Below are 11,858 nucleotides of genomic sequence, written 5' to 3'. Positions count from 1 at the left end.
GTACGTCACACCAGCCTAAAAAGACAATCTATATTTGGGGGATGGATGGAAAAGGATGTGCCTCTCTGACACTAAAATAATATCGGCCTACACATTGCTCTGGTCTCAGTAGTAGATGCTCAGTAGAGGTTCATTCTCACCTTTGAATATGATTATTGCAGCAATCCAAAAGCCTCTATTTGAGGTAATACAATACAATACAAATTTTTTTTGGGGGGGGGGGATCAAAGGAACTTTTTTCTTTGGAATGAGCTCCCCAGGTGGAATTTTATCGTCATTACAGGCAGTTCAGATTTATGAGGGCACATCTGCATCCAGTCAAGACATGATGAGACAGACATCATCATATGTTAAGTTTAATTGACAATTGCATAATTTAATTGGCAAATTAGATCAACATAGCCTATTGATTATAAAAAGCAGCCACAGGATTTTAGAAGACGGGTATGTAATTTGATATGAGCAAAATGTCCTCTCCTTCTAAAAAATAATGTTGAAATAAATCCCTATGTATTGTCATGTGTATATATATATATATATATATATATATATATATATATACACCTTAGTGGTATATGTCTATTGAGCATAAGAGCGACTGACTCAATAGATCCTCTGTAGAGGGGGATGGTGGGATGAGAGAGGAGAAGGAGAGAGCATATCAGAATCCTTTTCTCCTCTCGTCCTCTTGCTCCTCCTACCCCGCTTCCTCCAAAATGTCATTGGTGACAGGTTGCCATGGAAACAGTGGATGGATTTCATCGGGGGAATGGACTCTACAAGGTGTCGAAAGCGTTCTGTAGGGATAATGGCCCATGTTAACTCCCAATGCTTCCCACGGTTGTGTCAAGTTGGCTGGATGTCCTTTTTGGTGGTGGACCATTCTTGGTACACATGGGAAAAAACCCAGCAGCGTTGCAGTTGTTGACACATTCAAACCGGTGTGCCTGACACCGACTACCATACCCCGTTCAGTCTTTTGTTTTTCCAATTCACCCTCTGAATGGCACACAATCCATGACACAGTTGTCTCAAGTCTTAAAATTCCTTCTTTACCCCGTCTCCTCCCCTTCATCTACACTGACTGAAGTGGATTTAACAAGTGACATCAATAAGGGATCATAGCTTTCACCTTTATTCACCTGGTCAGTCTATGACATGGAAAGAGCAGGTGTTCCTAATGTTTTGTACACTCACTGTATAATCCACAGCATAATTATTAACTTGACCATACTTAAAGAGATATTCAATGTCTGATTTGTTAAAATATAACTACAATATTTTAGTTATGAATTTTGTATTTATCTTAAAAATATATATAATTTGTCTTCCAGTATTATGTGTAGATTGTTGATGAAAAAAAGACAATTAAATCCATTTGAATCCCACTTTGTAACACAATAACATGTGAGGTGTGGGGTCTGAGTACTTATGCAAGGCACTGTAGATTATTCTGCATTTCATCAGAGGAGTCAGGAATAAAGTGAAAAAAGACCATGTTGACTGGCTCCTCCCTCTAGCCTGACTACTCTAGCCTGGCTCCTCCCTCTAGCCTGACTACTCTAGCCTGGCTCCTCCCTCTAGCCTGACTACTCTAGCCTGGCTCCTCCCTCTAGCCTGGCTCTTCTAGTCTGGCTTCTCCCTGTAGCCTGGCTCCTCCCTCAAGCCTGGCTCCTCCCTCTAGCCTGGCTCCTCCCTCTAGCCTGGCCCCTCCCTCTAGCCTGGCTCCTCCCTCTTGCTTGACTCCTCTAGCCTGGCTCCTCCCTCTAGCCTGGCTCCTCCCTCTAGCCTGGCACCTCTAGCCTGACTCCTCCCTCTTGCCTGACTCCTCTAGCCTGGCTCCTCCCTCTAGCCTGGCTCCTCCCTCTTGCCTGACTCCTCTAGCCTGGCTCCTCCCTCTAGCCTGGCTCCTCCCTCTAGCCTGGCCCCTCCCTCTAGCCTGGCTCCTCTAGCCTGGCTCCTCCCTCTAGCCTGGCTCCTCCCTCTAGCCTGGCTCCTCCCTCTAGCCTGGCTCCTCTAACCTGGCTCCTCTAACCTGGCTCCTCCCTCTAGCCTGGCTCCTCCCTCTAGCCTGGCTCCTCCCTCTAGCCTGGCTCCTCCCTCTAGCCTGGCTCCTCTAACCTGGCTCCTCTAACCTGGCTCCTCTAACCTGGCTCCTCCCTCTAGCCTGGCTCCTCTAACCTGGCTCCTCCCTCTAGCCTGGCTCCTCCCTCTAGCCTGGCTCCTCCCTCTAACCTGGCTCCTCTAACCTGGCTCCTCCCTCTAACCTGGTTCCTCTAGCCTGGCTCCTCCCTCTAACCTGGCCCCTCCCTCTAACCTGGCTCCTCTAACCTGGCTCCTCCCTCTAACCTGGCTCCTCCCTCTAACCTGGCTCCTCCCTCTAACCTGGCTCCTCTAACCTGGCTCCTCCCTCTAGCCCGTCTGCTTCTGCTCCCTTGCCAACTCCTTATGGATTTGCATCTGTGGCTTGACAATGACAATGGAGTAGACAAATGCATAAACAGACCTAGAACAAGGCTATTCAACAGCCCCCTAAACTGACCTGGGACCAGGTTATTCAACAGCCCCCTAAACAGACCTGGGAGCAGGCTATTCAACAGCCCCCTAAACAGACCTGGGAGCAGGCTATTCAACAGCCCCCTAAACAAACCTGGGACCAGGCTATTCAACAGCCCCCTAAACTGACCTGGGACCAGGTTATTCAACAGCCCCCTAAACAGACCTGGGAGCAGGCTATTCAACAGCCCCCTAAACAAACCTGGGACCAGGCTATTCAACAGCCCCCTAAACTGACCTGGGACCAGGTTATTCAACAGCCCCCTAAACAGACCTGGGAGCAGGCTATTGAACAGCCCCCTAAACAGACCTGGGACCAGGCTATTCAACAGCCCCCTAAACAGACCTAGGACCAGGCTATTCAACAGCCCCCTAAACAGACCTGGGACCAGGCTATTCAACAGCCCCCTAAACTGAGACAGAAGCCGCTTCACCACTCTTTGATCCCACTGAAAGGTCAGAGGGCGTTTGAACCAAACTCCAGGAGGCACTCCCTCCCTCTCTCTCCAGTCCAACATCAAAACACAGAGTCACTCCGTTGACAACGGCTGAATCCATCATTTGAAAAACAACGAAACGGAAGCCCCCCCGCCATGACGTTGATGATTAGAAACAGCTGTACACGTCACAGACTGGCCCCTTTAAACTGCAGCACAGGAGAGAGGAATTTATCAGTTAACAGATTTTTTTATTTTACCTTTATTTACTACCTTGCCGCCCCAGATAAGAGGGAGAGAATGAGAGGAGGTGAACGCCGCCTAAGAGAGCCAACCACTGTCGAGGTCAGTGAAGATGGAGGTCATAGGTTCATAGAGGAAGAAGGAAGGTCCTAGATGACCTCATTTTAAAGCAGTCAACTGGGTGGAGATTGTTATGGGTTGCGAGCGATCAAGCCAATGATCAGAGCTAGGACTGTGACAGTTATGGAATGTTTGGATTCAGGTTATTGGTGAACCAGTCACCATTATAATCATTTGAATAGCAAAACATAATCAAAAATTAAAAAATGTAGGTGGAAAAACAATTGTTTCCATCTCTTCTGTTCTTGACTGCATGTGCTGTGCTGCTGAAGGGGAGGGGAGGGGGGGGGGTTGCCTTGGCAACCAAAGACACGTTTGCTATAACACCTAGCATGTTGTAAAGAGTCCAAGTAACGACGGAAACGGACTCAACCGGGACGGATGCCCGGCCGTCCCGTTGTCAGTTAGCTGCTTGTACCACACAAAACAAACAAAAAAAACAGTCAGAAGGACAGATATTTACCTTGTCAGCTCATGGATTCGATCCAGCAACCTTTCGGTCAACCAACGCTCTAACCACTAGGCTACCTAACTCACGGTAGAGTCAATTTAACCCTCCACTCCTTGATTTACTGTGTGACAATCTTCCTTCATGTTATAGAGCCTGTCAGTCAGTGCTGCTGTTAATGCTGCTACTCCTAATGTCAGACCTCTTTCATCGCGTTCTTCTGGCTTCATCTGACCTCTGTGACATCGTCCGATGACACCATCACTCTCAATGCCTCCCGCCAATACAACCTACAGAGATACATGTTGAATGTTCACGCAGACACGCACACACACACAGACACGTGCACACACACACACACACACACACACGGAAGCGTGCACATGCAGGCTCACTCGCACATACGCACACACACACACACACACACACACACAGAAGCGTGCACATGCAGGCTCACTCGCACATACGCACACACACACACACACACACACGTGCACACACACACACATATGGAAGCGTGCACATGCAGGCTCACTCACACACACACACACACACACACACACACACACACACACACACACACACACACACACACACAGAAGCGTGATGATTAATGGGCATCATTTAAATAATGTCACTTAAACATATCTAAGTTATTTATCTACATTTGTTGACAGCGTATTAGAGGTTATGAAAAATAAGTGGTCCTAACACTGGTCACATTTGACAGCGTATTAGAGGTTATGAAAAATAAGTGGTCCTAACACTGGTCACATTTGACAGCGTATTAGAGGTCATGAAAAATAAGTGGTCCTAACACTGGTCACATTTGACAGCATATTAGAGGTCATGAAAAAGGACACAGAGGTTCATCTAGTCTATATCTTTAATTAACTCTGTGATTGGTAACCAATACAGAAGAGATGTCAAAATAGAAAGAGACAAAAACAGAACGGACAGATCAAAAACCCAAACAGTCAATTTCTTCACGGGTCGGTACAAAATAAATTATTAAATACAAAAATAATGAATAACTGAATAAATAAATATACTGTCAATCTTTTTTTTATTTTATCAACCATCTAGCTATATATACTATTATATACTATATATATACTATTTATAGCCGTATAGCCAAACATTTTCATGTTCTTCCATTTGAGGACATCCTCCATGGTATTCAAGGTTGTTGAAGGAGAAAACATGCTATAGGGTCTGAAATACGAATTGAAGGTTGTTCTCTGGGCGAGATATTCCCAGCTCGTTCACAAGCGAAGGCCGTACTAAACTGCAACCCGTTGAAAGACTACTCAGGACGACATTGATTTTGTCATTAAATCCAATCTTGACTAATTTGGGAGTTGTCTCACCATCTCATTTTCTTTTCATGCAACAATAAATGTGCTAGAAACAGAAACAGTCCTATTGAAAAACAACAGTCGGCACTGAAGTCATTACACAAGACTGTGTCCCAAATGGCCTTCTATTCCCTACATAGTGGACAACTATTGACCAGGGTCAATATGGACACAAGGAAATTAGGAACGTTTAAGTTCTTCTCTCCAAAAACCTTTTCACCAAAATCTAAAACTTCCCAGAGTGCTTTGGTGTTTTGCATCTTGTGATCATGCCGATGGACTTGTACCTCTCGAAAAGAGAGGGAAGGCGACATTATCATGATTTGATACATTTACACATTTGCTTTGGCAAAGTCTGTTTTTAACACTTTTCATGTCTATAAAGCCTTTTTAATGGAATTGAATTGAGAGAGACAGACAGACAGACAGAGACTGACAGAGAGAGAGAGAGACGGAGAGACAGAGAGAGAGAGAGAGACAGAGACAGAGAGAGAGAGAGAGAGAGAGAGACAGAGAGAAAGACAGAGAGAGAGAGAGACAGAAACAGAGAGAGAGAGAGACAGAAACAGAGAGAGAGAGAGACAGAGAGACAGAGAGAGAGAGAGAGAGACAGAGCGACAGAGAGAGAGAGACAGAGGGAGACAGAGACAGAGACAGAGAGAGAGAGACAGAGAGAAAGAGAGAAAGACAGAGAGAGAGAGACAGAAACAGAGAGACAGAGAGAGAGACAGAGAGAGAGACAGAGGGAGACAGAGAGACAGAGAGAGAGACAGAGCGACAGAGAGAGAGAGACAGAGGGAGACAGAGAGACAGAGAGACAGAGAGCGAGGGAGACAGAAACAGAGAGAGAGAGAGACAGAGAGAGAGAGAATACAGCTTGTAGGAGAAAGGCTGAGGTAAAAGCGTGCCATGTGTAAGAATCATTCATCACACCTGTCTGTCTGTCACCTTTGCTGTGTAGCCACAACAAGCCGTGGGTGTTTCTAGGTAAACACCACAGAACACTTAGCCTGTACTGTCAGGCACTCGCCACCGTTTACCTGTAAACACCAGGGACATTGGTGGAGATTGGCCATTGGTTTTGTCGAAAATGGCACTCTATTCCCTACGTAGTGCAAAACTTTTGACCAGGGCCCATAGGGTTCTGGTTTAAAAAAAATGAGTGCGCTATATATAGGGAACAGGGTGCCATTTGGAACTCAGACCAAATCTTTTGAATCTGTCCCCATTGTCCCCATTGTATAAGCGGCTTCAACAGCTGTCTGCTGCTGTCCGACTCTCAAATGACATTTTGAACGAAGTTGACATTTGAACACACTGAAACTCCCCCGCTTCCCTTCCATGACAGAGAGAGGGCTCAAATTGAGCATGGAGCTGTTGAAAATATGAAAAAGCTAGATTTGTCATTATACCGTATCTATTCTAAACAGTCATTATTGCCTAACCATTTGTTAAATCGTGCCAAATAATCTACATCAACATTCTCTTGGAAAATAAGATCAGATAATATCAGTAGTTAAGAAGTTGTTGTCTGTGTGATATCACAGGTACACAACAATATGGGTTTCTGCTCAAATAAATAGACCAAATAATAGCAGTAATGGATTCAGAGTCTAAAATAACCTAATGTGCCAGCTTGCTATAAATACCACTGGTGAAGAACCAGCTGTGAAATGATCCTGTTAACACATTGACTGCGTCCAAAATGGCGCCCTATTCCTCATATAGTGCACTTCTTATCACCAGGGCCCATAGAGCTTCAGATTGAGATACAGTCAGAAATGGAAAGTGACTAAATCTGTATTCTTGGTTGCATTAGGAAGCGGAGAAAGTGAACGTGGAATAAACACTTGTTTCATACAAATGGATTCGGCCTTTTCTGTGATCTGTGTGTTGACCTGGTTCTTAACCCCTTTGTCTGCTACTGTCTGTATGTCTATAGGACTGGAGTTTTACATTTGTTTAACTGATTGTCTTGGAGCGGGGAGGAGGGGGGTGGGGGGTGTTCATCCACACTAAAACAAAGATTGCGAAGTGGTAGTATGATAGATGTTCTCTCCTTGACCAGAATATAAATCAGTGGGAAGATTGACAGGAAACAAGGGAGGTAGATAGACTGTCTGTATGTATTTGATGTAATGGATTTTGGTCTTAATGGTAAATGGGTACCAATGTTGTTATACCAGGGTTAGGGTCAATTACATTTCAATTCATTAAATTCAGTCTATTTTGGAAGTAAACCTCTTTTTTTTAAGCATTGAGGATGATTGGAATGGGAATTTCAGTTTACTTCCTGATTTTACTGGAATTCAAATGGAATTTATACCTCCTAGAGGAACCCTGATTCAAGTGACAGTCCCAATGAATGCAAATGATAATAACCTGAATTCTTCAAGAGACGATACCAAGTCTACATGATAGGTTCACTGTACCTGTAGCTCAAGAGCAATGTCTCACTGACTAGGTACATCATGTATGTCCCATAATCCAACTGTAGCAACGGTGGACAACAAAATCGTCAAACAGCATCAAATAGAAACAGACGTTCTAAAGGACAGGTCATCTACCATGCCGTTTCCACCACAGGACTTCTACGCCGATGTTTGGCCTGCAGACGAAGGCTTTAGTGTTTCTACCTCTGATGCCTGGTCCAAAAACAGGCCTACTGTACGAATGAAGGTCCAATACTAGAGTTCAGGCACTGTCCAGCACAGTCCTGTTTACTCTGCAGCAGTTTTCCGCTAGGTTGATGTCATCGTTCAGATTCAGATCCTGCTGCTCCAAGAACTCCGAGGTCTTCTCGATAATCTGTCCAGGGATGTGGAAGTCAACAGGCGTGTGTTCCTGGACCAGAGTGTTGTCCTGACGAGGTACATCTCGAAGAGGGCCCCTCTCCCCCGCCTCCTCCTCGGTCCTGCTAGCCCTGCTGTGTGCCTGGGTGGAGGGCTCCTGATTGCACCCTGTCCCCTGAAGGAACTGGAGGAAGTTCTCCTCGATGGAGGCCTCTCTGCTGGCCAGCTGATCCCCATCGCCCGGCCCCGCCCGCTTAAAGAGACAGGCCAGGCTTCGGCCCAGCTCTGTTCGGATCTGCCGATTCAGACAGCCGTAGAAGAAAGGGTTGGAGGTGAAGCAGAAGTAACCAATCCAGGTCACGACTTCTTCCAGCTGGGTAGAGACCAGGGAGGCCTGGGGGGTAGAGACCAGGGCGGCGTACAGGTGGAAGGAGAAGTAAGGCAGCCAGCAGCATAGGAACTGGCCTCCAACCGCCACCAGGACTGCCGCGGCTTTACCCCCGTTGAAGGTCCTCTGACTGGGGGTGCGGAGTGGAGGACATGGGCCCCCAGGGCCCCCCAAGCTGACAACCATGGTGGAGTGGCTGCTGAGGGACTCGGAGCGGTGAGGGCGGGGCCCAGGTGTGTCCATCCCGGTAGGTAAGGGGCCATGCTGCATGGCTGCCACCCGGGCTACTTTAAACATGTTACAGTACACAACAAGGATGATCAGTACTGCACACAGGAAGTAGACAAAGGTGAAGAAGACCATGAAGATTAATCGTGTGGTCCCTCCTCCTCCAGTCCAGTGTAGGGAGCAACGTCTCTGGCTTCGAGGACCCGGGATCATGGGACTCCCTAGTCCTATTCCAAGTCTGACACCTACCCCCTGGTTTCCCTGGGGCACCCAGCCCAGTAGAGGCAGAGCTGACATCACAATAGCTTTGACCCAGATCCCGACTAACACTGCCACAACCACCCCTACTGTCATTTTCACCTCATGGCGCATCGGGTGGACGATGTAGTAATACCTCTCCACGTTGATGGCTGAGATAGACAAAATGGCAGCACTGACCAGCCCTACACTCAGGCAGAGGTAGCTCTGGCAGAGTGCCTCATCATGCACCAAGATCCGGTCTGACAGCATCCCCAGAGGCATCAGAACCAGAGCCGCCAGTAGGTCGACCAGACACAGATGGAACACGAAGGCGAACTTCCTCAGCTGCAGCGTCTTGGTGATGACGGCCATGACAGCTAGGTTGCCAACAACGGCCAGGAGGTCCATGAGGAGCATGGCAACCAGGGCCAGGGAGTGGGTCAGGGACAGGGGGGCTCCGCTGGCGCCGATGCCCACAGGAAAACTCACGTTGGGGTGCAGCGAGACTGGGAGGGCTGGGAGCCATGGCCCTGAATTAAATTAATAATTCATTTTATTAGGCATATTTAAAATACATGTAGAATAGCCTCAGCCATTTGAGTACAACAATACATACACAAACAATTATCAAAGATCATAAACACAAAGCAAACCAAGTCAGTACAACATTTGGATAACTTTCAGCAAATTCCCAGATTTTTCCAGAAATCGGAGTTGGAGGATTCCAGATTTCCTGCTTATTCCTTCCTTATTCCTAGAATCTTCTAAACAACATTTCTGGAAAACCATGTGAATTTTGAGAAGGTTACCAGAATTTTGCAATCTTCGTGGATACCAACCTGGAGATCTGGAGAGGGAGTTGGAGGTGTCCCATGGGGAACTGGAGGTGTCAGACGGAGGCTCCATGCGAGGATGAGAGAGACGGAGGGAGAGAGACCAGGGAAACTCAAAGGCCTATCACCCATCCTCCCCTGCAGTGGGATTGGGCTGAGGAACTGGGGACTGGGTTGAGTATTAGCAACATATGTTCAGTTGGTGGTGGGTACTGTCTGTCTGGGGCAGGTAGAGCTGGACAGTCCACCCTTGGCTGGTGGAAGTCTCACTTTTAATTCCAGAGACAAAGTCCGGTCGCGCACCGGGTAACCCAACACTAGATGCTGGAAGTCTGGACAGTAGATGAGATGGGCCTCTGTAGTGGTAGGAGAAGGGATGGGATGGACCCTCTGGAATGGTAGGAGAAGAGATTGGATGGGCCTCTGGAGTGGTAGGAGAAGAGATTGGATGGGCCTCTGGAGTGGTAGGAGAAGAGATTGGATGGGCCTCTGGAGTGGTAGGAGAAGGCTTTACCTACTGACGATCCCGATAGGTACAGCTCTTTATATCGTTGCTCATAAGGAATGCTGCATCCTTAGGGACGTTGAGAGGTTTCTAGTTGGAGAGGTTGGACTCTGAAACAAAGGTGAAGAAACATTATTGGTTAAAAACAGGCATTCATTGGAAAATGAGCCAAAACACAGCTGTTATGAACTGCATTCGGTTTCTGTCAGAGATAAACCTGTTGTTGAGATCAACATATGCATGGAGTAAGAAAGAGCTTCAGTACAGGAAAGCTTTGAATGTCATTCACTGTCTGACCTACTTCAAATAATGTCATTTAAACATTACAAAGCCACATCAACAGCCTTCTAAGAAATCAAAGAGAGGGATTCTCCTATGTATGAAGCAGGGTCAAAATACAGCTTCCTCCTTTTCTGTTTGTAATTATGAGATGTAGAACAAGGCATTTTAACACTCAACACTCACATTTTAACACTCACATTTCAACACTCACATTTTAACACTCAACACTCACATTTTAACACTCAAATTTTAACACTCACATTTTAACACTCAAATTTCAACAGTCAAATTTCAACACTCAAATTTCAACAGTCACATTTTAACACTCACATTTTAACACTCACATTTTAACACTATTTTATGTCATTGTAAAACAAACATTTTATAACGATGTTATTATGGCTGTCACAGTAATCCCTGCCTGGTGTACAATCTCCACTTCACCACTGTGTTTGTAATTATGCCACAGGCCGCAGTCCTCGTGTACATATATATATATATATAGAGAGAGATATATATATATATACATCCATCTGCGTCTTCTAAAGCGTGTTTTTCAGGACAGCCAGCCCTGTCCGGGGAGAAGCTACAAGCACGGAGGATGCAGCCCACCATACGTCTCAGAGACAGAAAATCCATAGTGTTGAGAGAATGTGTCAGCTGTGCTCATGCTACTGATTTCCTAGTTTATAATTGATGTAAATGAAGCAGTAATGTTATCTTTAAAAAGTATACAACTTTAAGAGTATAATATGTACCAAATAGACATTTTATGTAAATATGAAGAGATGACCGAGTCACTGGCAAAAGATAGGAGCATCCATGGGAGTTTTGCGAATTCAGACTATGCTATTTGAGATTGTCAGGCCACTCTATCGATCAGTAATCAAAGGTTTACATACTATCAATCTAAATGTTGTCGTTCTGGGTTAGGCTACTCCGATTAAAGTGGACCAGGGAGAAGTCTAAAGGGAAGAGCTTCGATGAAACGTGTTGTAATGCTAGTCTAAGGTGAGTAGCTGTCATGGAACATGGTGTTGTAATGCTAGTCTAAGGGGAGTAGCTGTCATGGAACATGGTGTTGTAATGCTAGTCTAAGGGGAGTAGCTGTCATGGCACATGGTGTTGTAATGCTAGTCTAAGGGGAGTAGCTGTCATGGAACATGGTGTTGTAATGCTAGTCTAAGGGGAGTAGCTGTCATGGCACATGGTGTTGTAATGCTAGTCTAAGGGGAGTAGCTGTCATGGAACATGGTGTTGTAATGCTAGTCTAAGGGGAGTAGCTGTCATGAAACATGGTGTTGTAATGCTAGTCTAAGGGGAGTAGCTGTCATGGCACATGGTGTTGTAATGCTAGTCTAAGGGGAGTAGCTGTCATGGAACATGGTGTTGTAATGCTAGTCTAAGGGGAGTAGCTGTCATGGAACA

At 46.0% G+C, this 11,858-nt stretch overlaps 1 protein-coding gene across 1 annotated transcript; it reads right to left on the bottom strand.

Moving 5' to 3' along the window:
• Positions 1–4,678: 4,678 nt before the first annotated feature.
• On the bottom strand, positions 4,679–9,716 carry LOC109875712 (G-protein coupled receptor 61-like). Its single transcript, XM_020468134.2, has 2 exons — positions 9,650–9,716; positions 4,679–9,340 (listed from the first exon to the last, which is right to left on the bottom strand). Exons 1-2 carry the CDS (start codon positions 9,714–9,716, stop codon positions 7,857–7,859), a joined length of 1,551 nt encoding a protein of 516 aa, XP_020323723.1. The 3' UTR covers positions 4,679–7,856.
• Positions 9,717–11,858: the final 2,142 nt, after the last annotated feature.

Source organism: Oncorhynchus kisutch, linkage group LG24 (genome assembly GCF_002021735.2).
Source record: "Oncorhynchus kisutch isolate 150728-3 linkage group LG24, Okis_V2, whole genome shotgun sequence".
Classification (NCBI taxonomy): domain Eukaryota; kingdom Metazoa; phylum Chordata; class Actinopteri; order Salmoniformes; family Salmonidae; genus Oncorhynchus; species Oncorhynchus kisutch.
The sequence above is the reverse complement of the archived record's forward strand: the minus strand, read 5'-3'. Positions and strand labels throughout refer to the sequence as shown.